The 27,621-nt window shown below is 39.9% G+C and overlaps 2 protein-coding genes across 2 annotated transcripts; both read left to right on the forward strand.

Annotated features, from left to right (window-relative positions):
• The first annotated feature begins 16,960 nt into the window (after positions 1-16,960).
• Positions 16,961-19,724, forward strand: LOC138203263 (C2 calcium-dependent domain-containing protein 4C-like). The gene is made up of 3 exons (XM_069158015.1): positions 16,961-17,209; positions 17,692-18,453; positions 18,592-19,724. Exons 2-3 carry the CDS (start codon positions 17,722-17,724, stop codon positions 19,141-19,143), a joined length of 1,284 nt encoding a protein of 427 aa, XP_069014116.1. The 5' UTR covers positions 16,961-17,209; positions 17,692-17,721; the 3' UTR covers positions 19,144-19,724.
• Positions 19,725-22,210: 2,486 nt separating this feature from the next.
• On the forward strand, positions 22,211-26,394 carry LOC138202811 (protein fem-1 homolog A-like). Its single transcript, XM_069157094.1, is given in 2 exon segments — positions 22,211-23,877; positions 23,879-26,394. Coding segments are annotated over 2 exon segments (1,854 nt in total). The 5' UTR covers positions 22,211-22,374; the 3' UTR covers positions 24,230-26,394.
• The last annotated feature ends 1,227 nt before the right edge of the window (positions 26,395-27,621 follow it).

The following is a 27,621-nucleotide window of genomic DNA, read 5'->3' on the forward strand; positions in this document are numbered from 1 at the left end:
TGCTCACAGTGAGTGAGGGTCTCTGTTGCTTACAGCTTGGTGAGTTTTTGCGCACAACATGTGTCATATGGTGGTCAATGCCGATTGGTTAAAGGCTGTTCCAGTAGTTTCCAAATTAACCCGAGGTCCATGCCTACTAGAATGCAACAACAATGAAGTGTAGCTAGACCCAGATATTAATGCAGTGAATTTGGGTCTGGTAATGGCAAATGAAAACTAACCAATGGATGGGATAGTGATGACAAATGTACACCCCTTTAGTGTTTTCCTTTTTACCATATCAAAGGTTCCTTTTTGTGTTTTGACAGAATTTCTAGCAGGCTTCAATTGCACTGTTATGGAAATTTGTTTTTAGCAAGGTTTCAATCTCATTATCATAGAGAAAAAAAACGTTTGTCTTGATTCTCATCATTACCTTTGGAAAAGGTTAAGGCAGCTTGACAGTAATTTTGGATTCCACCCGATTGGTAGATCAGGCTACAAGCTCCACTTCTCACATTCACAGAATGATACCAATACATCTGGAAGAAGCTGCTGCAGAATAAAAGTTCAGCCACGGCTTGTTATAGAAAGTTACTCATTGACAGTTTCTTAAAAGTCAGTGAATGGATGAACATGGCTACCCAACAGAGATTTTCTGGACTGAAGAAATACAGTATGACTGGCTCAAAAAGAGAAAGAGGACCTGAGTCAAGTCAAGTGCCTCAGTATGTCTGAGTATGAAATGTATGTCTTAGGATTCTTGTCATTTTAGGGTATTAAGATGCGTGGTGTACTGCTGGCTATCACAGTACCGCACCTCTGTATGGATGTGCTTTCAAAAGGTGGATAAGTGCATCAGCAAAATCACAAAGAGGAAAATAAGAGACCTCTGTTCACCTGCTACCTCACAGCAAGACTGACTCTGCTGCTGTCTTTAAAAGAGTTATTTCTCTTTCATGCCCAGTTGTTAAATTTTTTTGCTTGCCTTATTATGGTCCCTTGTCTTTTTTTTTATCTTTCCCTCTGCATTCATCTTTTCTTATGTCACACTCCCTCCCACTTCCCACTTTCTCTCTTTGCGGTCCACACCCTGCTGTGTTTCCTGCCTTTTTTCTCAAGCAAATTAGTTGATATCTCACTGCAATGGTTGCTACTCACCAGCACACATGTTGCAAGTACGAGTGCAAAAATACATGTACAGAGAATATGTAAGTTAGCCCGAGTGTAAGGAACTGACACCCATGTCTCTGATGTGTGTTTTGTGCATGTGAGTGTGCATTTGTTTTTCATCAACTATCATCTCCATCACTTTGATGTATTTAAAAAAATAAAAAAACAGTCCCAGTTTTGGTTTTCTGTCCTTTTATTTCATCATTTGTTACTTCCTATTCTCTTGTTTCTTCAAACATCCCCTTTCACCTGCCCTGCTTTCCCACCTGCTGCATCACCTGGCCTGACCCACTCCTCCCCACTTCCTTGTTCCCACGCAGCTAATCATCCCCGCAGTTTATATTTAACTCCAGCTCACCATTATTCACCTGCCAGATTATTACCTGGTTCTTAGCATTTCTCTTTTCCAGCGTTCTCTTACCTGTTAGTTTCGTGCATATTTTTTGACCTCGCTTGGACCTTGGACTTCTTGTGTTTGGTTTGCCTGCCTGTTTCTTGTGTTTGGTTTGCTGTGAGTAAAGCTCACTTTTGCTTTGAAAAACGATCTTGATTTCATGCATCTATTCTGTAAACTGTTAACCGTGTACAAGACAAGTAGGGATTACAGTTAATTTTTTTTATGCTGATGTCTTTCACTGAGCCTGAAGGCGAACATGATACAGAATTAATATAGACTTCAAGGTTCTTCAAAATTTAAAATAGCGTAGGAATTTTACAAGCAGAACATTGCTTTTGTTCTTAATATAGTCTGGCTCATCCACACAGACTTAGATGAGAAGAAATGGACACATCGGGATATTGGAGGAAAGTAATCTCAGCAAATTCCACCTCTCCTCTTTACAAGACCTTTCCAGATAGTCTTACAGGAATTAACTTGGCAAAAATCAAAAATACCCTTAAGGCCTTTTCACCACACATCTTATCATTTTGTGGTTTAAAGGTCTTCAGGCTCCTTTTAAGCAGAAACTATTTCTCTACTATAATGGGAAGATTAAAGACAAAAAAAAAGCTAGAAATTTGATTAAAAAGAGTCTTTTTAACATTTAAAACCACATGTCGACCAAAGTTATTTACAGGACAGATGAGTTCAAATAAAAACACAGACTTAATTATGAGGATCAGATAGTGTAGAATTAATCATTTTGGCTCAAATCATAAAAACATAGCGAGCTGCACAAACAGTATTGTGTAAGTTGTGTAATTGGTTAGCAATGGTTACATCATTACACAGTAATTAGGAAGGTAACAAAGTATTCATGGTGCATTAACAAAATTGTCCAGCTTTTTGTTATTCTTGTGTGTGTTAAGCTTAACTGGGCATGATCATTTTGAAATATGGACAATCATTTGATGCTTTTGAGTTGCTCCCATATGTCAGATCAATTATTTTTCATAGTTTGTTTTTATGAATATAGAAAACTGCATTGAACGCACTTGTACTTTATGAATCTGTAACAAGCTAACCCTAACCCATCAGGGCTTTTAGTGATCACAATACACCAATATATCGGTTGCTTACCTTTACATATTAAATTACATAGATGTCTCTGGGACTTGTTATCAGCACAGGCTGGATTGCAATAAGTACTACTGTAGACCCATCGACATGTATAATTACAAACTCATGTGGCTGTGAAGCATAACCAAGTGGGGAGGCCTATGTTTCCCATATTATAAATAAAAATGGATTGCAGGAACAATTATTTGGCAGGGCGTACATGCATTAAAAAGAAAAAAAAAGCCTTCTGCTGGATTGTCAGACTTAGACATGCTTGAATTTCGCTGATAAGATAAATTTGAATTTTACACCCCTCTGTTCTTTCTGTACTTGTCCACAGCTGACATTATAGAAAGAGTGGACCAATGGAAGTCTTTGACAGGTGGAGATGTCTGCTGGGTTTGAACAGATATAGTAGCTACAATGGAAGGAAATGTTATCTGCCTCTCTCTTTTTTCTTTAAGCTTCAGTTGAGTTCGGCTCTGCTTAAGGGGTATGTGTATTGCATTTCCTTGTTGCTTTAGCAACAGAGAGAAAATATATCTGACTCGTCTTCACAGGATTAAATATACGTATTTCTTTTTTCCGGTCTGCCTTATGTGTACGAAGGCATGTGTGAAAAATAGTATGTGCTATACTGTATTTATAACATGTGTATTGACGAACCACAGAGGGAGCTGTGTGCTTGGTTGTTGCCAAGTATGTTGATCCTTTATTGGCTCATAACTCTGGTCATTTGCAAATAACACCAACAATCATTTGAATCGCATGCTTGCAAACTGTAACGAGGAGCTCATTGTCATTTATATTCTTAACAAAGAACCTGTTGAAAGGCACACAGCAGAGCATTACCTCAAACATATTCCATTGAAAACACTAAAGATGATGACATACAGGTTTGCTGGCACCTGTATCCAGCTAGCAGAAGTCTCCAACTGTAGTTTGTGGGAGTGTTAACAGTATAAATAAACGCTGGCTCTGTGGTGCTATGTGCGGCCTGTTGTTGTCTTATCATAGGTCCTCCTCCATTTCAAACACCCTCACCACAAGGCTGCCACCTTCACAGGGGACAACAGCAAGGACAATGAACTTCTAAAAGATTAACAGGATAGCAGGGCCCGCGCATGGTCACATTTACAAAGTGTGTAGGCTTGTTTGTAAGTCGCAGATAACAGTTCTGGGCATGTAATCACATTTAACATGAATGAGTCAGAGCGTATAACAAGCCAGAAACACAATCTAACAGTCAAAGCTGCACAGTTAGTGAGGATTTATTCAGATATATGCAGTTTTATGTTATTGCTCTTTAGAGCTGTTTACCTCCCTAGATTGTTCATTTGTTAGTATGACAGCTATCATATTTCTCACAGTTACATCACAAACACTGTAACAAAACCACTACTGTGTGTTTTGACGAGGCCTGTCAGGGGAGATGGATCAGAAGCTTTTACAATGCCGGCTTTTTCACATCAGCCGTAACTAATTTTGTGCACGATGTTCCCCAACAGTGAGATGCTGACATGATATTCACACCTCAACAACTGACCAAGGCCTCTTTGTTTATTCCGGCTCCTCAAGTTTTTCCCTCTCGCTCTGCACATAGTGTAACACCTTATGGAGTTCATAGTTAGATGGATAGATGGATAGATATACTTTATTGATCCCGCAAGGGGAAATTGTTTTGCTACAGCAGCATAGGTTAGAAAGATACAGAGTAAAACCAGTAAAATTGACAGAATAAAAATAAAGGTAGCAAAATATAAAATGTAAAAATGTATAGTATATACCAACATTTTTTATTACAATTAAACAACCATGCAAAGGTCAGCAATAGTGCAAATAAGTTGACTCAACATAGTGAAAAAAGTACCATACCATACCTTCAAATTTGTAGTAATTTTGTAATTGTAACTGTACAAAAGGTTTACTGGAGTTGCTCAGGTGTATGTTTCCTCAAATCCAATAAAAACAGTACAGAGTCATGTTAATAACCTACTGGTAGCACATAGAAAAGAAAAGCACAGACAACATTCACAGCAAAAGTCAATCAGATTTTAAGATTTGGAAGAATCTCAACATACACATAAAAAAAATTTTTTTAAAAGATTTTTGTTAACTAAATAAAATTGTGAGAGTGTAGTGAAATTCAAATCACTAGCTATTCAACAAAATGTTGTTCTTCACCTCATCAGAGCATCTTTCCAAAGCATTTCGGTCATTGTTTAGTCTGCCATCAAAACCATGTCCTGCTAAGTTTCATTGGAGCCATTGTGTTTATGTGTCCAGGTGAGTATAATAGGTAAAAAGAAACACTGAAAATATAAAACAGCTATGGCTCTTTAATATGATTGGCAATTATGGATTGAAGCGCAGCCCTGTAAAGTACGTCACAACTCATGCTTCCCTGCTGTTACTGCTCCCGTTTTACTACTTCTGTGCCATATTATAAATACCAGCAATTGTTCACATTTACTTGATGGAGCAGGGCAATGAGTCATCCATGTTGCCCTTATAAAAGGCAGATGAAAGCATTGTTCAGGACGTGCTAAATCATGAGAGACTATGTTTTATGAAGGACCCTAAAGGTTCCGCGATTCATTTAATTCTTCCTATTAGAAGAGTACTTCACTCCTGCCATTTCCTTTCTCTCCCCTTGGGCTCTGAGTTGACTCTGTGCAGCCAATTGAAAGACAGCAGGATGTTTTCTTCTGCTGCAGTGAATTAATTAAAAATAGCCTATATACAGGCCAAAATATTTGTATGTGAAAAACAACAGCAAAGATGCTGCGCAGAGCCACATATAGGTACTCTCAACACCTCTTGCTCATTGGCAGTGTTACCAGAGGTGTTAAAATCATGTTACAACCCTACAGTATCACCATTTGTATTAAGCGCTTTTGAAAACTACTATGTGTGATTACTAACATCTTTACTTGTATGCCATTTTCTGATGTAATTGAAAGAGAAATCAAAGTTTTCTTGTGTTTTTGTCACTTAGATAAAACAATAACGTCTCCAGGAAGAGAGAACAGAGTGGTCATTGTTCAAAGTATTGACATCTGTTGATTGTGGAATTTAAACAAGCAGCTTCTCTTGTCGTTGAGCCAATCAGCGTCTGTCATGATTCATTTGTATTGGTGATGAACCCAGGCGGTTGTGTTTATCCTTCATGTCAAAAATATACAGGGTACCATTTGGTCGGTCTTTCTTTTCCCTCTGTCTTTTTGAGAGACACTGTTCATTGCCAGCATATTGTGAAAGGATTCATCATCCTGTCGTCGACAGATTTAACTGTCACACACTTGTCAAAATGCCAAGTAATGGAGTGAACTCACTGGAAAACTTGCACAAGTATAAATGTAGGGGGAGGAGATCCAAAGTAGTCAAGTAAATGGAGTATTTCATCTTTTCTTTCACAGAAGATTCTTGATGGAAAGCAGCTCTAATCAAGTAAAAATCAGTTTTGACATTTTAAAGGTGTCTCATAAGATAACTGAAAAACACCAGAGTAAGTCAGAAACATAGTAATTCATTCAAGCATACACTGTTTTTTGTTCACAAAGTTGAAAATATTTAACTTGGTATGACTGCAGAAGTCTATGCTGTAATAAATGATTTTCAGGAATTAGAATTAAAGTTTTAATTTCAGAAACAAGGCTTCTGAAAATGTTAGTTATGTTGGTGTCAGTGGTACGTTATTAAAGTAATACGAATATATTTTGCCCTACATTTTGCTTTTGTATTTGTTTTGTTGATGTTTTCAGTTACACTTTAATGCCTACACTTATAAAATGCCAAGCTCTGCCTAAACTATAAAGATTAGAACAGCAATTCTGTGAAAGTACATTATACCGTGTTATTGTTGTATATTTTACCTGCTGGGGTGTCCCGGTGGCCTCCAGGTATAGGGTGCTGACCATCAGCCCCAATGTTGCTTGCATGCAACAAACACAGGGCGTAACTTACAACCCTGTTTCCCAAAAACTTGGTATGCTGTGTAAAATGTAAATAAAACAGAATGTGATATTTTGTAAATGATGTAAGCCCATATTAAATTGGAACTAGAACAATGACAACATATGAAATATTAAAACTGAGAAATGATATAGTTTCATGACAAATATATGCTCATTTTGAATTTGATGCCAGCAACACGTCTCAAAAAAAGGGACAGGGGCATGTTTAACACCGTTGCATGATCTGTTCTTTTAACAACATTCTGTAAATGTTTGGGAACTGAGGAGACAAGTTGGTGGAGTTTTGAAAGAGAAATGTTGTCCTATTCTTGCCTGATATAGGATTTTAGCTGCTCAACAGTACAGGGTTTCCTTCATCGTATTTTTTGTCATGATGCGTCAAATGTTTTCAAAAGGTGACAGGTCTGGACAAAAGGGAGGCTAGTTTAGCAAAACCGGTACATACTGTTCAGCATTAATGGTTCCTTCGCAGATGTGTGCTACCCATACCATGTGCACTAATGCACCTTCATACAATCACAGATGCTGGCTTTTGAACAAGCTGGACGGTCCCTCTCCTCAGAAGACGTTGCATCCATGATTTCCAAAAAGAAGTTCAAATTTTAATTCGGCAGGCCAGGCCACAAGACAGTTTTCTACTTTGACTCAGTCAATCTTAAATGAGGTCAGACCGAGAGGTGACAGCATTTTTGTATCATGTTTATATGTGGGTTCGTTTTCGCATGGTAAAGTTTTAACCATCATACAGCGACAAACTGCTTTTACAGATAATAGTCTTTGCGGTGTTCCTGAGCCCATGCAGGGATTTCCACTACAGAATCATATCTGTTTTTATGCAGTGCTGCCTGAGGGCCTGAAGATCACGGCCATCCAATATTAGATTTTGGCTTTGTCCCTTGTGTACAAAGATTTGTCTGGACTGAAAAAAATGTTTTCATGATAATATGAATTTATGATGACAAAACTCCCAAATTATTTGCAATTGTACACTGAGGAACATTATTCTTAAATTGTTGCACTATTGTCCCACGCAGTCTTTCAAAGGGTGGTGAACTCTACACTACTGAGACACTCTACCTCTGTGATGCTCTTTAATACTCAATCATGTTCCTAATTGGTTGCCCGTTAACCTAACGAGTTCCACAAGTTTTTTTTTAGGTTTTTTTTTTAAAATAATGGCATCAAATTTAAAATGAGCAGATATTTTCCAGAAAAAAATAAACTTTCTCAGTTTCAGCAGGCGATATATCTTGTCTTTGCTCTATTTTCAGTTCAATATGGGTTTAAATGATTGGCAAATCATCACATTCTATTTTTATTTACATTTTACACGATGTCCCAACTTTTTTGGAAACAGGGTTGTAACTTTTCGAACATTACTTATATAAAATTACTCGTTTTAACCCAAAACAATATTTTCCAAAGTGGTTTTAGTGCCTAAACATAACTGATTTGTGACCGTGTGACATTTGACCAAAACCATGATCTTTTCCTAACCCTTACAATGTCGTTTTTGGTGCCTAAATCTTGTGTGTATGAGACGCCAGCCAGCTGTGACAAAACGGCGGTATTCAACTTCCTTCTGGTGTGTTAGCTTATTTCCAACACAGTGATAGAGTTTAATATGACTAAATGATAGTGGAAGGAATTACTATCCAGTGCACTCACTAAAATCCTGTCTATATTTGAAAAACCTTTGTGTTGAGGTGTTACTTCAGCAGAAGGGAAGCTGTTGCATCTGGGCTATGCATACTTTGTGATGATTATGATCACTGTGCGCAGATGGGACTGAGCTTGAAAGTGAATATGGCTGAAAAGAGCGAACCATATGTTATCCTGCTCTGAGCTGTAGGCTACATTATTTATATAGGCTGCAACAATCACTTTACCAAAATCTATTGCTGCCATCTGTAGAGATAAATTTTTCCTAGAGGAAAGAAAAAGTCCACACGTGTATCTTAAATCCACCAGGTCTTTGTCCCTTAATTTTATGCCTTAGGACTTTTCCAGGTTGAGGAAAAATGTGATCCAAAGAAGACAAGCTGTCAATGTGCATGTTCCTCAGTTGGTACAAAGTTTATTTAAGCACCCAACCAACATGTCTGTAAAAAAATGACCTTTCTGTGTGTGCGTGTAGGTAGATTGTGGGATGATTGAGGCATTTTTATTTCAATTTTCTCTTTCTTTTAACCTTTTCAAGGCATATTTGTATGCTATGTAGGTTTGGAATTTATTCCCTCACATAAATTCATTTAGATTTCTACTCAATAAAGACATTGTAGTCAGTAAATTCTGTTAAGTTTAAGTTAAAGTCTGTTAATATTGTTTTTCATGTTGAGACTCAAATAACCGTACGAACAGACTTAGAATTTGCACTTCAGGCAGGTTTTGTCAATTTCTTTTTACAATTAAATTTTAAGCAGAGAAATAAACTGTTGCTGTTCAGGGGATTTTAATGTTCTTAAACAGAGATTCTTTTGTGTTTATTGCTGAATAGAGAACTAAAACGTCTCATTTATGTGTTGTGTGTTTTTACATTACTGTGCTTGTGTGATTAATAAAATCAAATGTCTTATTCCCTCTGTTGTTTCTGTTGTTCTTGTCTCCTGACTATTTCTGCCAACTGTTTTACAGATGGTAAAGGTCCACTCTTCACTTTGTACATGCTCAATCATGTGCTGTCTTCACCCCCTCGCCATCTGTCTCCTCTTCTTTTCTATTTTTTTGTGTTTACTTGCTCTATGTACACTCATGGCTTCTGGTCTGTATATGTGATAAACCTCAAACAAATGTATCATCATAACTCTTAAGACCGCCGCCAAGCAACACTATCCACTCTCTTGTTAGCTATCTGTGCTCAGTGTTTGTTTTCCTTGGTGCCCAGCAGCCCCTAACCAGATGGGTCGGTTGTCTCTGAGCTATAATCAGTAGAGCGATGGAATGAGGTTTGTGCTAGCCAAAACACACTGTCATCTGAGAGTGTATTCTCTACACGCTGACACAGTAACTTACAAACGAAGAGTAGTAGTTGTTTACAAGTGATATCAACTTAATGCTGATAGTAATATTGTAGTAGTTTTACAAAGATGCCCAAACATCTCAAATTTAACGAACATATTTGATCTACTATGTATCAATCTGACTTCAGATTTATTTTTTCTATGTTTAGGTAAATTTAGTATTCATCAGGATATTCCTCATCTTTACAAATGTATTAAAAATTGTGGCAATGGGCAGTGCTTGGATTCTTTCCAAAGTCAATCTGATCTTGAACATGAGTCAACTCACTCCCATCCTCTCATTTCAGCCTTAGTGGTAGCAATGACTCACACTGAAAGCTTTTGACTTTATTATGGACTATTATCCTATGTTCTCTTATTATATACAATTTAATAATCTACATTATCAGCTGTAATTACTGAAATCCAGCATTGAAACATCTCTAGTTTTGATCCAGTTGAGAAAAATCAAGGAGGAAAATGTGGTTGGTTTGAGTTAACTTCTATACTAAAGATTCAAAAATCTATAGAAATATATGGAACAATTATGGATTAATGTATATATGTTAAAAGGCAATGCACACCTTCTGCTAAAATTGTTTTTTCAAAAATGACCCAAAAACAAACAGAACTGAATCTAATGAAACATATATCTTCTTTTGTTAACCCATTGTCAGCAGTTCAGAGGAAGATTAGGGTTTGTTATGCAAATAGTGGCAAATATAACCTTTAGCGGCTAGTCTCAAAACGGAGATGAGGACTACCAGTCTGTTAAGATCACCTTTCTTTACCTCCACCCCACAGTTTTTAAACTTTAGTCTTCAGACTTGATCAGCACTGACTCAAGTGCAGTTGCATGCTCCTCCACTTGCATGTGAAAGAAGTGGAGTACCCCTTTTAAATTAAAATTTAACCTTTGGCCAAGGTCTGTTCATGATTGAAGGGCAAGAAATTGACATTACACACATTCATGCAGTGTATATATACATGTGTATGTGCACCAGACTTTATACAGTATACTGTACATAGATTATATGAAATTATAATACATATTCTAATTATGCAGATTTAACCGTAGGATAAACATAAAACAAAATTCAGGCGCAGGTGGATTTTTTATTGTCAACATTAAAAAAAGAAAAGAAGCAAACTATGGTTATGGAATATCTGGAAATACTACTTTTGCAACTCATAAAATATATGGACTGGAAATGTTCTAAAACACCTGAAAGGAGAAGTAATGTCAAGGCAATAATCCCTGTGTTATTTCATTTGACATTTACTTTAGGTTTTCTGTAGTTTCTTGGAGAAGATTTCAACCTCCAGCACTGACTCTGTAAAATCAGTAGGTTATTTTGCTCCTGTTATACCTCTGGCACACTAAAATGAGCTAAAAGGAAGAGATGGAGCTGCCATTTTCTCTGTGATGTGGGACCAATTTCTGCCAATCAGGCCAATAATAATGACAGCCAAATAACATCCAGTGGTGAATACACTCTAATGAAAGCAAAGCTGCTGAAACACGTAGGTGGACTTTTACATTTCAGCTATTGTGCCCTGTGTCCTGTTTTTAGACTGCATTTGCTCCACTGTGAAATAACCAAGAAAATATCTCTGTTATTTTACCCCTTGGTTTTCATATATCAGCCTATAGTGCCAGAGGATGACAGGTAGGCTACATAAGTCATTCCAGGTGAGCATATTGACATTTGAAAATTACGTGAAATGTCACTTTAAGATAATGCAGTCATAGTACTGCTTATTGAGGCAATGAATATTTAACAGATCAGAGATCATACTGTAGCAACACTGATCACCCACAATAGGTCTGTTTAAGATGAAATATCACAGACAACAACCTCCCCGACTTGTTAATGATCACACCTAATAAATGTTATGCTGGAAATATAATAGAAAGGACCTGAGTTGGAGCAATAGTGCTTTGAGCTAAATGACGATGGCATGCTACAAGGTATATTTACCATGCTCACCATTTCAGTAAAATGTGTTAGCATGATAATATTTGCTAGCTGAAAATGATAAGGGAATGTCATCACTTTTACAGGAGTTTGGTCAAGTATTGAACTAATTGACATTTTAAGGGATGATACAAATAAACAAGTTGCAGCAAGTGGAACTAAAAAGACAAATCAATAAATCAACAAACAGTAGCTTGTAAGAACTGCTGAGAAGAATGATACACACAGAGAAAGCCTACTGATTTGTCATTGGTGAATTAAACAGGACTGGCGATTATTTGGATCACCTGAAGTGACATGCGTGTTTAAGTGTGTCAATATAGATAGTTACCACTGCCGAAGATAGCCTACTCCAGAGACGTAATTCGACCAAGAAATGGTGTGTTCGATCCTGTACGTTGTTGTCAGATAAGTGTGGAAGGCCTCATTATACTCTGAAGCACACCAGCATTGGTCCAATTAAATCTAGAGTCACACTACCCTGCATGCTTCGATGTGTGTCTGCATACACATACAGTACAAGTTGTGGGTTTATTGTGATTATGTTGCGTTCGAGAGATGTTTTCGAATTGTATTTTTGTAATTTTACACAAGATTAAGATTAAGATTCCTGCTGTGTGGTACTTCTTTTATCTCACGATGTAATGTGCAAATTATAAATATATTATGACTAAATGATAAAGTAATTTCTAACACTTGTGTTTACCTCTACTTAATTCTCATTTGTTTATTTATTTAAATGAAAACTCCATAAAAAGAATATGCAGTGTCCATAATTTGAGTGGGCACTGGCTACACAAGTGTAGTATGCATATAATAAACCTTCTGTATTTTTACAGTTCAAAATAGTAGACTGGCATATACTGTTTAACTGAACAGCTCTATTCAATTATCAAGAAACAAAGTGTGTTTTTTTAATTTTGTTTTAATCTGTTTTATTTTTAACTACAGTATCTATGCTGCAGTCAGGTAGAATGCATTTTATTCCTTTTACACAGCAGTGCAGTGCATGTCAAGTCCTCTCCAATGGATGTAGCGTAGTCAGATCTGGGTTAAGCATGTTTACCTAAATCAGATTAGGCAGTGAACCTACTGTGTTATTAATGTTACTAATGTTGGATTTTTTTTTTTTTTTAATTTTATGTTATGGTTCTTGTGTTTTTTTCATAATCAGAGGAAACCTTCCAATTTAGAAACCATACAGACTTTCCCTGTCATGTTCCTCAAGATTGTATTTTCGTATTGATCACATACTTGTATCGATCTAACATTATAAGTCTCTTCATTCTCACTCGTTGTTATATTTTTTATTAATAAGTATGACAGCCTCACTGGGCTGCAGGCTATAGCTGTTTAGGGTTTTGTTTTTACAATACATTTTTGCACTCAGTTTAGGGGCAAAAAAGGTATTTCTGTATAAAATCAGTAAGTAGTTGACTGGCTTCATGTCGAAATGGATTGCTGGACCAGTGGATGAATGTACAAATCTAATGGTTTATCACTAATCTATAATTGACTACAATCTACTTTCACAGGAAATAGGATGAATGGATCTCATTTGCATAATTGTTTTGAACCTTTATTTAGTTTTTGTAGAGCCACTAATGGCAGCAGTCATAGCTGAGAGTCTTTTGTAATTGTCTTCCAGGTTAACACACTGGCATTGATTGTGCATGTGTAAACTGATATTTGTTTGGGTTCTTGGGTATTGATGAATTGTCTTGCAGTGTGTCAAGATAAATGGTTAATGGACATAGCTGTAATGTATTTTGTTCTTGTTGGGGACATTTGTTGCATGTCATGTCTCCCCTTGTTTCTCGTGTGATTCTATAATTTCTGCTGTCGAAATATGGCAAAAATGCCCCCCCCCTCAAAAAAAAAAATCCTCTTTAATGATATCCTAAAGCAGGGGTCTTCAACATTTTTTTAGGCCAAGGACCCCCAAACTAATAGAGAGATGGAGCAGGGACCCCCTACTATATATATTGTATAAAATTGTGTTTATATTAAACTGGAGGAGTGCAGGAGGCTTGAAGGGACAGGTCCAGGCTAGTCTCGCTCTATGAGTGAACCGGTGTCCAGCTTGAGAGCGCTGCTGTGTGTCGCTGAATGTGCGCATTTCTGACTGAAAGATAACATCTTCTGCTTCCATTTATCCATCCGCTACAATATGTTGGATTCATGTTAATGTGTATTTAAAGACATATAAATGTGTGTGTGTGTGTGTGTGTGTGTGTGTGTGTGGGGGGGGGGGGGGGGGGGGGGGGGTATTGTCTATTCAACCAAAACTTTCACGGACCCTCTGCAGTACCTCTGCGGACCCCCTAGGTGCCGTGGACCTCCTGTTGAAGACCTCTGTCCTAAAGCACAAGTACAGTGTACCTCTCACTGGTCATTCTGCTTACTTTATATGATGAGAGAGTAATGTCTTTGTTAAGCCTCCGCACCGGATGTGTCATGTTTTTGGTTTGCCGTCCGTCTATCCCATTCTCATGAATGTGATATCTCATGAACACTTTGAGGTACTTTCTTCAAACTTATCACAAGCATTCACTTGGACTCAAGAATGAATGGATCTGATGTTGGGAATCAAAGGTCACTTTGACCTCAAAAAACAAGTTTGTGGTCATATCTCAAGACTTCGTACAGTAATTATGATCAAATTTTGCACAAATGTCTAATAGGATGGCATGGTGAAGTGATGATATCTTATATCCAAAAGGTCAAAGGTCAGCTTCACTGTTACATCATAATGTTCCACAAAATCCCTTTTTTGGCCATTACTCAACGCCATAACTGAGGAACAGAAGGGGAGATTGTGAACATATTTCACATTTGGTCAGCTACTGAACTGGTGACACTGATCTTGGGTGTCCACCAAAACGCTGGTGGATCTTCTTTGCTGTCAGTTTGAAGATGTGTGTGAAGCTTCTACTGTACGTCTTAGAATCTGTAGCTTCTTTGCAGCAACATCTATTTTCCTTGTTTATCAATTCTTTCAAAGTCCTCTCTAAATATCGTATATGATTCTGGACATGTATGGATGTGAACTGCAGCTTGACTGGGTGGTGGAGGCATACATTTGTGAGGTAGTAATTATACTTTGTCATGGAAGAAGTCTATGTCTTCAAAGTTTTGTGGCAGCAGTTCTTTGGAAAATGTTAGTCTCGCAGATAGTTTTGTTAAACTAATAACCAAATGACAAGCAGGAAATGTTTTGACCAGGGAAGGCAACTTTTTTTCATCTTTAACTTTAACTACAGTTCCCTTGGATCAAATGATTAGGCTGTAAGGTACATTGAAAGTTTGAGAAAAATAGAGCTACTCTGAAGTTAAACGACGTTGATTAAATCGAAATTTTAAAATAAAAGAAACATCTTTTCAGGCAAAAGCAAATAGAAGGAAATGAAATGGAATAATAATTTAAATGCACAGGTCACTTTTTTAAGAGCAAATGTATTGCATGAAGTCTCTGCTAAATAGGCTGTCAAGGGCAGAAAGATTGCCTGCATACATTGTGGATCCAGCCAAGCAGATCAGACCCTAATTGCAAGGAGAGATAAACATGCATTTCTTAGAAATATAGAAGAAAACCTTTAAAGGAAAATAAACAACATTTTCATAATGAGTGTGTCTGCTTTTTCGAAGCTGACTTTTAACATGTATATTTTCAGAGTTTAGTGACCATATTGGGCACAATAATACAAACAAATCATTGTAACGTTCAGCAAAGTCTGGGAGATGGTAAACTTGGAATATTTATATCATGAAGGGACAAGATTGGTCCTCTGAGATGGCCTCACATTTGTTGGCCATTTTTAAATACTCTGAAGAACATTGACTGGTCCAAACGACTCCCACGAGATGGCAGCTTATACCATGACAGATCCACCTCCATGTTTAACACCTGGCAAAAGGCACTGTGGGTTGAATACATTTTTGGGCTTTTTCCAATCAGAAATTGGCTCAGATTTAAAACAAAGACAATACTTAATGTACTTTTCTCAGGTTTTATTGTCTTTACACCAAATTATACTATCTATTCTATCTATTCGAGAGAGCTTTGGATACAGATGAAGGTAAAGAATATTTTTAGAAAAGTGTTACAAACATGTTCAGTTTTTCAGAGTGCCTATTATGTAATTTAGCAATTATAGGATCAGATACCATCCAAGCATATTTGGCATATTTGACATGCCTTATGTTGTTTTGAAAATTCAAATAGGTCACAACTTGGCTCTATTCATAAAAGATAAAAAGCTCAAAGTGATTAAGACAAATCATTGTACAATAATTGGTAACAATTTACTTTAAGCTCCCCTTTTTTTCATTTGAAGGACTGAAATAAGCATTATGTAACACAGTTGTGTGTTTTACTATGAGCCTCACAGTTAAGAAGCTATAACAGGAACTTCTTGGACATTTATTTGGAAAATGACTTAAGGATTTAATCCACTCTAAAGAGTTATGCTTTTCTTTTGGTCAACTTGGCAACCTGTTGTTTCAGCTCTTGATATCATGCTATAGATCAAAGCACATCTTTTGTGTGTTTTCAGTGGGGGTTTAAAAACCTAATTTGATGTCTTCAGATCAGCAAGGAACCTGTGCCATTGTTTGCATCCAATATTCAGAAGGCAGCTTTACCTCACTTTGACACACTTTTGTCAGAGTTTTGGATGCAAGAAGCAGCACAGAGTCTGTTGATCTGAGGACTCGATGTAGGACATATTCTTGCAGTATATCAAAGTCAGCAGCATGTCGATGGGAAGATTTATGGACATGGATTTATGGGTTTTAAAAAAATATCCAAAAACTAAGAATAGGTGTAGGGGCTTTAGAGCTGACTGAATGTGAGGTCTTTTCTTCATTCCAGTTACTGCAAGTTGGACTGTTTTTGTAAACAGACACATAATTCACCTCACTTTAACTCACTACTGCATATGATTAAAATTCTCTGGCAGTTTCTTTATCATGGTATCATTTTGTCAACTCCTCCATTAATAAAAACAAAAGCTTCTTACTTTGGTAAATGAGTTCAGATGGTTGGTAAGAGAAGAACATATTGTTTCTCCACTTTCTCATCAGTTTAGCACCATGAAGTCCAATTAACCCGTCTGTCTGTTTGCATGTATTAGATCCTGGTAATAGATGGTGTGCGAAATGACAATACATAAGAGCGCTCTCACGTGAATGCCAAAGGCAATGTAGTGACGTTCTCTCTAAAAATCAATGAGGCAGTGCGATAGGACTCCCACATAATTTGCAAGACTTTGTGGGTGATGAAACAACAGCTTCTAAATGAGCCCCCCGCCCCCTCCACCACTCCACCTATCCTCCTCGTGCCTGCGCAGGGAATAGTTTTATGGTAAATATCATGGGAAGGTTTCACAACCTCCTCATTGGCTCAGAAGTCAGATACCCCATCATATAAAGCGTGAGTGCCTGATCTAGCAGCCTTTTCCCGCTGGCGAGCGTTGTGGGTCACACTTGGACTTCAGCTAACAGGAAAACACCTTTTACGCACGGAGTGCTTGGAGACGCTGCAGATCGAGCGCACGCCGGCGATCAATTTTCTCGAAGGAAAAAGAGTTTTACATCCAACAAGTGGGTATATTCGATTACAGATGTGCAATGCAGCGGCACTTAATATGGCTTTTGTTTGGGGAAAAGTTATTTAGACTCGCCTTTGCGCATTTATTTGGAATATTTCATTGAATAAAAAAAAAAAAAATACTTTTAACATTTTAATTTAAAAAATAGTCGTAGTTTGACAAGGTGAAAACGCAGGATACTAAAAGAGCTCGTGTAAATTGTTTAGATGAAATTGATGAGGTTATTTGATCTCTTTTGCGCTGTAATTTCTTATTTAATTAAAGAGGTATTTGGAAAGCTTAGATGATCTTTTAACGTCTGAATTGTGAAAGAAATGTGTACTTCTTGTTTAAATGTTTAGGTGTAAATTATAACTAATATTATATAGTAAATACCCTTCAATTTCCAACAATAAGATGTAATTCTTTTTCTTTTTTTTCTGTTTCTTTTCCTTCTATGTGGTGTCTCTTCTTACATCACTTTTCTGTTCTTAGAGAAACTGTGTGCTGAGGCTCTGAGTGGGTATGTGGATACTGGAGAAGCTCCGCAGCTCTGTGGAGAGCAGTGGGACACAATCCCAGAGCCCCCACACAACAGAGGCCATTCCTGTCTCTGTTTATGCCAATGTCCTCACTCCAGACAAGATCCCTGATTTCTTCATCCCACCCAAACTTATCTGCTGCCCTCCAGAGGAGTCTCTAACCCCAGAACCTCAGCACTGCTCCACCCTGAGACCCTCTTCCTCTGACCATGCCATCTGCAGTCAGAGTCCGAGAGCTCGGAGCAGCAAGAATCCCTGCAGCCCCCGCCTCTTTGCCCGCAATCTGCAGAAGTCAGCCAACCGTCACATCATCCAAATAGAGAGTGCTGATGAGCCAGGTGCTGGATCTGGGAACAAAGTCCGTGTTGATGTCAACACCAATGCTGACCCCCAGTCACAGACTGCAATGTCTCTGCCATATGTCCCCAAGGCTCAGACCTCCTATGGCTTTTCCACCCTGGTGGAGTCACCTCATACCCGACGCAAGGAGAGCCTGTTTCACAGCAACCCCACCAGCCCCCTCACATCCCCAAACTCCCAGAGGCGCTCCCAAGGGGGGGCTCTGCTGGCCCCGTCTGACCCCAACCCTTACCGCTATTTCAGTGGTGGAGAGAGTGACACCTGCTCCTCAGCCGAGTCATCCCCCTTTAACTCCCCCCTCCTGTCCAGATCTGCCTCTCTTCTTCGCTCCATTACCCAGGAGACACAAGCAAAGGTGAGCACTTAGATCCTACATGTTTTTATAGATTATGATACAAAATTATCAGTATGTGTTACATAAGGGTTTCCCTTTGATTCAATATGAGGTTTCTTTCTGTGTTTACCAGTTGCTTTTTTTTCTTTCTCCCTCAAGGTGTCTCGTGCCAAGCGTTCCCTGGCACGCCACAGCTCTCTCTCCACCGATGAATGCAGCTCAGCAGATAACAGCCCCAACATGCAGCGCCGCCGCATGCGCTGCCCTCCCTCTCCCGCCTTCCGTGGATGTAAAAGCAGTGGCTTGGGGGGCGCAGCGTCGGACCTCTTGCATCGCGAGCACACCATCAACCTCCACAAGCGGGGGACACTGAGGCTGAGCACCCACTATGACCCCGAGGCAGCTCGCCTGAGGGTGCGTGTGCTCACAGCTGAGGCTCTTTATGACAGGCAGACGGACCTAAAGAGCATCAACTGCTGCATAGCACTCTACCTGAACCCTGGCAAGCAGCAGAAACAAAGGAGCACCATCATCAAGAATAGCAAGAATCCAGTATTCAACGAGGACTTTTTTTTTGATTCACTGCCCCAGGCTCAGGTAAAGAGTCTGGCCATGAAGATAAAGGTAGTGAACAAAGGAACCAGTCTGAAGAGAGATGTGCTCCTCGGAGAAAGGGAGGTGCTGCTCAGTGAGCTGCTCGCAAACCTCTAGGGAGCCCCTGTCAAGACTTCACTGAAAGCAAGCAGCTCCACATTTTTAGGGCCCCTTCTTCTCTGGCTATACCCAGTTCACACGTCTGACGAATACTGGACAGGAGAAAGAATACTGATGACAAGGGAGTTGTATCTTGAACACTGTGTTATCCAGCCCACAGCAGTGGACAGAGAAATCAAGGCCTCTGTAGAATTCCTACTTTCTCAAGTTACCATCACCAGTTCAAACAAAGGCAATCCATCACAAGTTACATCCCAGTAAAGTAATAATGTGAACAGTGGAGCTGTGGTCCTTGTTTGTGTATTCGATTATTGAGTTACAAAACGTGTTACCCTCTCTGATGAGTATTGTGATGTTGCTCAGTATCATACTAGCTGTTTTGCAGTAATGGTCTCATTTTAAGTTGGGGCTGTATCTTTCTAATAACGCTGTAATATTACATGTGAGTCTTTGCATGTTACTGTGAAAATCAACAATGCGTACTTGAAATAATTAAATTCTATTTTGTGTTGAATGTGATATTAATATGAGTGCTGTACTGTATACTTTTGAACTCATGAATAAAAACCTTAAACTCATTCTGGTGGGTTTTTTTTTTTTTTTTTTTTTTTTAACTGTGCAGCCTTGTGGTTTTGTCCTCTTGTAATTCCTCAGGATCAAGAAAATGTGCTGGAAGCTTTCAATTTTTGCAAACAACTCTGAGGTTGGCTCCTCTGAGACAGGTGCAGGGTGGGTGTCATTTGTTTGGCTTTTAATCCTGTTTCTCTGCATGCAATATTGTCTCTGTGCATTCAAACTCCCTATTCAATTTTAAGAGCATGTTTCAGGCTCACCAGAGGGTGAGTTTCAAGTAGTTATTAAGGATGGCAGGAGGTAGAATCAGGGCTCAAATGCTGGCATGCACAGTCCTGATCTAGAAATAATTTATCTGTACAGTGAGATTACATCTTCATTTATGTGTTTAATACTTGGGTTGATATATGTAAATGTATTTGTGCTTTTGGAGTTGGTCACGAGAAAATGCAGAGCACACACTATAGTCCACACCACTACCGGCAGATAGGTATGGTCCCACTAATATGGAACGTCATCCAAATGTGGAATTTATGCCTCCTCTGCTGGTGAAATAACATAATGACATGCCAGTGACCCCTAAGATATAATTTAAATTGAAACATCAAAACCATTTTATTTGTGCATTTTTAAATTATATGGTGACCTTCTCTGAATGTTTCTTGCCTGGTGTACATTAGGACAAGTGCTCCTATGACCCTGAGAAGGAAAGAGAAGTTAGATTTCATTAAAAAATGTAAACATTCTTGAGAACTGTCGCAGACTAATGCCCAAGGGTGATATATGACCAATTCTATTAATAAAGTACTGACATCAGTCTTTATAAATAGGACCTATAGTGGGACACGTTCATTTGTGAGCCTGATTTTCCCAGATGTGACTGGTGAAGACAAATTAAGGAATTATTTATTTGATGTGATAAAACTTAGCAGATAAATTATTAAAAGGTGGAACTAAGCAGAACATCTGCAGCACTCCCAGTTAAATGTGACAAGTCTACCCAGTCCTGATGAAAAAAAGGGGCTCGGATTTCAGTGTAAACCCTTAATAAATATTACCAAAGAATGTTTTTTTGTTTCTAAACTTGAAGTTTGTTGCATATTTAGTCATGATAATCATTATTATAGATTGGAAATACATTTTTAAGGCCTTTAGCAACAGTTGTGCTTTGTCATTCAATCCTTTGACCTTAATGTGATATTTTATATGCAATGTTTCAGCAGTTTTTATTTATGTGTATGAAGAGAGCATTACACAAAATGTAAATTTTTCCAAAGGTGTTTTATTTCCACTCCATATTTTACTTCATATAGGAAGAATTTGAATCTTTGTGATTCTGAATTTATAAGATATTCTAATCCTTCACTGTTAGACTCTCATCAACAGCTATTCTCCATGCCACACTGAATTTATGCATATAAAAGTAGATATGAAGCTGATATCATGACTTTTCATATTGTGGAGCAGTACAGAAGGTCATGTACAGCTTTATGGATGTCAGTATTCATGTCAATCCTTGTGCCGGAGGACAGAGTAATGTGATCTCCTCAGGGCGGATCAGATCAGTCATGTAGAGTTTCCAGCTTAATTCCACATAGCTACTGTTTTCCTGTATATTTATATAGTAGGACTCTAAAGATATTATTATGTGGGTGATACTGGTAGCAAGAATTGTACAGTACCACCAAGGGCAGCTAATTACTAATTAGCATCTATCTATCTATCTATCTATCTATCTATCTATCTATCTATCTATCTATCTATCTATCTATCTATCTATCTATCTATCTATCTATCTGTCTGTCTCTGTCAAAAAGAATATGTTCAGAGGCCTGTTTTGGATTACACAACTCTAAATATAGTCAATGAAATATGATGTACAAATACATACATGTGCATTCATTTTTAAGGAGGCCTGCATTATTGTAGGGTTGAAAGAATAGCCACTGATAAGGATATATATTGGACTTCCCCTTTCTTTATATACATGTTTATGATTTAGATTGTCTAATTGTTTGTCATGGAACACACAAAAAGCAACAGAAATACAAGCAATTTAAAGATATATTAAAGAAAACGTAAAAACAAACGGTACATTGTAGGGGATGAATATAGCTGCAAATGAAAAACTACACTACGATATGTCAGTGATATTATTTGTAGATGTACTTGATTTGTAAAGCCCACTTTTCACGTATCCACGGTGTTTTGACTCAATTTACCATTTAACACTGTTTCTTGAGGGTGTATTTGGTTTGTGAGCCGGGCATCAGCTGGCACTGTCTGTCGGAGACAGTGCGCTTTGTTGGTCTGACCAACCATAACAAACGAACCTATCAGCTGGTAGGCCTTTTAAATCACACGCATCACGGGAAAAGAAGTTTATCGTCAATAAAGGGCCGCCTATTCTTGTCACTGGAGATTCCATCAGAACTACATTACCCACAATGCCTTACTGCAATCGTAAACATAGACCTGTCAAACAACACAAACGCCATCTTGACAGCACCCTCAAAATGGCAGAAAGATGTGCGCTAGAAACCGAGTCCAAACTAAGATTCATGTCCCCCGCTATTTAAAATCAGACTCGACAGTTTTTCCATAAACGAGTGGTTATGGGGTTGGTGCACAGCGCGGCAGCTCAGAGCCTGTAAAATGGATGTAACCACGGCGGTTTTCAACGCGGCCAGAGATGGTAAGCTGAAACTTATCCAGAAGTTGCTGAGCAACAAAACTCCCGAGGAGCTGGAGGCTTTAGCCGAGGAGAAGACCCAGGGAGGCACCTCTCTGTTGATAGCCTCTCGATACGGACACTTGGAGGTTGTGGATTACCTCCTAGAACATTGTAAAGCAAATGTTGAACTCGGGGGGTCGGTCAACTTTGACGGCGAGACCATCGAGGGGGCTCCGCCGCTGTGGGCGGCTTCGGCAGCCGGTCACCTCCCCGTGGTGAAGACGCTGCTGAAACACGGTGCCTCGGTGAACAACGCGACACTTACTAACTCAACGCCGCTCCGAGCCGCCTGCTTTGACGGCCACCTGGAGATCGTCCGCTACCTGGTGGAGCACAGAGCCGACATGGAGGTCGCCAACCGCCACGGTCACACCTGCCTCATGATCTCCTGCTACAAGGGCCACAAGGAGATAGCCAAGTTCCTCCTGGACCGTGGCGCTGATGTTAATCGCAAAAGTGTGAAAGGAAACACCGCCCTCCACGACTGTGCCGAGTCAGGCAGTCTGGACATCATGAAGATGCTGCTGAAGTGCAGCGCCTGCATGGAGAGAGACGGATATGGGATGACCCCTCTCCTGGCTGCAAGTGTAACCGGTCACACCAACATCGTGGAGTATCTCGCCCACCAGCCCCGCACCTCCAGGGAGGAACGCATCGACGCGCTCGAACTCCTTGGGGCTACTTTTGTGGACAAAAAGCGTGATCTGTTGGGGGCGATGAGGTACTGGAGGAGAGCCATGGAGCTGAGGCAGCCGGGGGACAAAGCTGGATCCCTGGCCAAGCCTCCACCCGGTCCCCCAATTCCCGCCTATGGCTGTGCACAGGAGGTGAGCACCGCGGAGGAACTCGAAGCTTTGATCACAGACCCTGATGAAATGAGGATGCAGGCCTTGTTGGTCCGTGAGCGCATCCTGGGGCCGTCCCACCCAGACACCTCTTATTACATCCGCTACAGGGGAGCTGTGTACGCCGACTCGGGCAACTTTGAACGCTGCATCAGTCTGTGGAAATACGCACTGGACATGCAGCAAAGCAACTTAGACCCTCTCAGTCCCATGACAGCCTCCAGCTTCCTGTCCTTTGCAGAGCTCTTCTCTTTTGTTCTTCAAGACCGGGCCAAAGGTACCCTGTCAACACGCATCAACTTCCATGATCTGATGACCGTGCTGGGAAAAAGCGTGAGGGAGGTGGAGAGAGCTGTGGCGCAGAGGGATAATCCTCCAGAAGCTCCTCAGTTCACCAAGGCCCTCTCCATCATCCTCCACCTCATCTTTCTACTGGAGAAGCTTGAATGCAGCCCAGAGCAGGAGCACCAGAAGAAGCACACGGTGTACCGCCTGCTGAAGCTGAACCCCCGAGGTCGGAGCGGCTTCACTCCTCTCCACATGGCTGTAGACAAGGAAACCACATCTGTTGGCCGCTACCCCGGTCGGCCGCTTCCCCTCCCAGGCGGTGGCGGCGCTGCTCCTAGAGTGCGGCGCAGACGTCGACTCGCGTGACAGTGAGAACAACACGCCGCTGCACATCGCTGCTAACAATGGCTGTTCGGAGATTATGGCACTGCTTATGAAGGCCGGGGCTCACTTTGACGCCACAAACGCACAGAGGAAGACGGCCTACGAGCTGTTGGATGAGCACAGCAGCGGGCACCCGGCCCTCTACCCGCTGAACTACGTCACCCTTCAGTGCCTGGCAGCACGTGCGATCGAAAAGCACAGACTGCCCTACAGGGGACTCATCTCTGAGGAGATGGAGGCTTTCATTGAGCTCCACTGACTTCCACTGCTGTTCCCTGAAGAGGCACCCCATGCACTGCTCTTCCTGTTCTCCTCGCTCTTCACTGACCCGCTACAGACTTTCTCTCTTTGCCATTCTCCTCATCTTTGTCTCCTTTCAACCTTCGCTCCACTCACTTCGCCAACCCTGTGTCAGACCAAACCATAGCAATAAGCATCCAGCCTCCGGGCTCCAGTCTCCGCCCGAGATCTGTCCATTCATCGCTTCATTCTTAACCTTAAGTCACATGGACTTTTCAAGTGATTGTTGGTTTCTATTGCCAGTTAATGCTGGGTGAAACTTTAACTTCACGTGGGCTTTAATGCGGCTTTAAAACTCTGTCTAAAAAGCAGAGTTACAGTATGATGGTGCTTGTGTGGGTTTGCTGGTGGCTGAACTGTACGAGAGATGGGTTTTCGTACTTTTGCTACAAAGCATCTGATCAAAGTAGCGGATAACATGCATGAAAAAGACGTGTGAATATGGTAGCTCAGTTGTTGTTGTTGTTGTTGTTTTGCAAAGTCATTTAGAAAGGAAACATTTGAACAAACTCAGCCACTTGTTGGAAGTTTTTTTTTTTGTTTTTTTTGCCTGGTTTCCACTTGTTCACGTATACCATCTGTTATGTTTCTTTGATGGAAGGTGTTGAAATCACTGTGCCAAATGTTATGTTGCAGACGATAAACTGGTGGCAAAGCAAAAAAGCCGTTAACTTACCTGCCTAATTGTAAGCAGGAGAAATAACATAAAGCAGGGACATGAAACTCCCACTTCCAGAAGATCAGTGAATCAAGTTGCTTAATATGCAGAGCCTGCTGAGCCATTACTTGAAAGACTTTCATGAGACTGAGGATGAGCAGTATCTCTTTGGCTAAGTAAAACAGGCAGGTACCATTGTTTGGCTAACACTCTCCAGTCTCCATACAAAACATTTATAACCTATGCAGTTAATATTATTGCGATCACAGGCAAAGTTTTCTAGCAAAGAATTCACTGCATAAATGGATTTTCCACGACGTTATTCTTCAGTTGTACTCTGCTTATCTTAAAGTGATAAATACTCAAAAGGACTGGGGCTGCTTCATCGACCTCAAAGTGGCATCTTTTGAATTTAAGAACTAAGATTGTCTGCCTGAATTTCTGCCGACATCTGAATGAAGAATTTCAAACTGAAACCCAAAGTGTGCCTACATCCCTCTCCCCTGGGAAATGACAGCAACAACGAAGATATTCAGTTTGAGGTCAAAGAAGCAGCCTCGAATGTTTGGTGGGGAAAACAACATGAGCTTTGGTCCTGTTGTTTGTGTCCACGTAGTCTGACTCACTGGATGTAGACGTTGTAGTGGGTATAAGCCTGCCACGGCCGACTTTTTCAGGTGACATTCTCCTCCTTTTCCACCATCTGTGTGTAACTGTTTTCAAAATCCCTATCGCAGAAGGAAAAAAAAACAACCTCTGGCAAAGATTTCGGTCATGCAATAAGGCTTGGTTCTTTTTGGTGTTTTGCAGGGATTTAGTCATTTTAATGCAGGGCTCCGCCTCCCCATGTGCAAATATTCCACCAAAGCAAGTTCCCTCTTACACTATTTTGCAAGGGTGCCATCGCTGCATTCTGGGCTTAACGCCTCCACAGACGATTGTGAGTGGTTTAAAGAAATAAAAATAAGCCAAAACAGGGTTTCCCCCCCCCCCCCCCCCCCTTTACTAGAATGATATATGGGTGCAGCGAGACTGTTCTCCAGTGCCGGCACAATGCGGTAGAGATAGGTCTGGCAATGTGACACCAGTGTCCATGAATAAGTCGCAAATTTATGTCCACGATCATGTGTCAGTTCTGTTTTGGAGTGAATTTTCCCTTTAAATTCAGATGCAGTTCGCAGGTATGGAACAGATGGCTCTCAGGCCGTTCCTGCATCTTAGTCTTATATTTACTAGTCTCTCTTTTGTTTATCTTGCGTTATCATGAATGTTTAATTTGTCTGTCTGTGCTAAGCACCACCAAGTTGAATGCACACCGAGAGGCTCTATGAATCCACAGACGCCTTACATTCAGGCTCTGAACTGTCGCTGCCTTTCTCTTTCTCAACTGATTCGTTTAACTGATGATAACTCGAGAACAAAAGTGTGTTGGAGATACGTGAATAAAATTCAGTATCGCAACAGAATGTGTGTGCTTGTGCGTGTGTGAATAATCTCAGTTTTTATGTCTCTTTTCTAAATGTGCAAAATTTTTAATTTGGAAACTAAGCTCGAGAATTGAATATTAATCTCTCTTTCTGTGCTCTGATATCTCACTATAGTTCTTCAGTTTGAGTGCTGTTTGCTTACAATTGCAGCATTTGCATTAAGAGCATCATTACACATATTTAGACGGATTGAAATAGTTGCAGTAATGGGACATAAAAAGCCCTACCATCTCATCATGACAGACCAGCCCATGAAGTTATCTTATTTAGATAGTGGAGCACAATTTATTTTTGAGTGCACGTTATTAAAGAATAATCCGTGGCTTATCATTCATGTCATTTCAGCTCTTTATACCAAACACAGGCTTTCCACTACTCACATAAACTCGAGGACACTGAAATAAAGCATAACAGAAACTTGATCTTTCGGAGTCCTGCAGTCACAAAGTATAAATAGAGTGCAATTAACGTCACTGCTGCAGGGCAGTGGTAGACACAGGGCACTTACCCTGCTAATTTTAGGGATCTTTTGCCCTAGCTTCAACTCTGAAAATGGGAATACTGTAATGCTATACAGTCAGGCAGGTCGCATGGTGACTGGCAGAGACAGCACACAGACAACAGAGACTGCTTTATTCTGACAGGAAACAGACACAATATTAGATCCGCATTACTGGAAGCTCAACCAAAAGTCTTGACTATCCGCTAATTTGTTATGTTAATGTGAGTGGGAACAGGTGTCATGTCGGCAGAGTTAACTGAGAAACTCCAGCTGGTAAATGGTGGTTCAACTTCCTATACGTAATCTAAGAGGTCTCATGTGACTAACTTGACATCTGACCGCTCTGAAAAAGGGTGATTAAATTATGGTATTTAGATAACACAATAGCAGAGGAAGTAGGCCTCCTTTATATAAAGAGATCAAAGGAAGCAACAACTGTTAATGTTGGAATAAATAAAAGAGAACTTGTCTGCTATAGGCTATTACATATAGACAAAGAAGTGGATATATTATGAAGTACAACCCCCTCAATTCATACTTTTCTTCCAGAATAATCTATACTTTCATTAAGTCAATTCGGCCAATGAAAGAGACTTGCCACAGAAATACTGACATAACTAAACAATGATTCATAAACCTTTTGTTCTCACACTCAAGCTCAAGTATATGCAACATCACATAGCAGGAACCTCCCACTAGATGTC

The sequence above is a fragment of the Embiotoca jacksoni genome, unplaced genomic scaffold (genome assembly GCF_022577435.1).
Source record: "Embiotoca jacksoni isolate LCO1_2020_lvr unplaced genomic scaffold, fEmbJac1.0.p SCAF_22, whole genome shotgun sequence".
Lineage (NCBI taxonomy): Eukaryota > Metazoa > Chordata > Actinopteri > Embiotocidae > Embiotoca > Embiotoca jacksoni.

What these genes read in the sequence shown, in the direction of transcription:
- LOC138203263 (XM_069158015.1), top strand. Translation starts at nt 17,722, where the DNA reads ATGTGGATACTGGAGAAGCTCCGCAGCTCTGTGGAGAGCAGTGGGACA. An exon ending in CCCAGGAGACACAAGCAAAG is followed by an intron (nt 18,454 to 18,591) that starts GTGAGCACTTAG and finishes TTCTCCCTCAAG; the next exon opens with GTGTCTCGTGCCAAGCGTTC.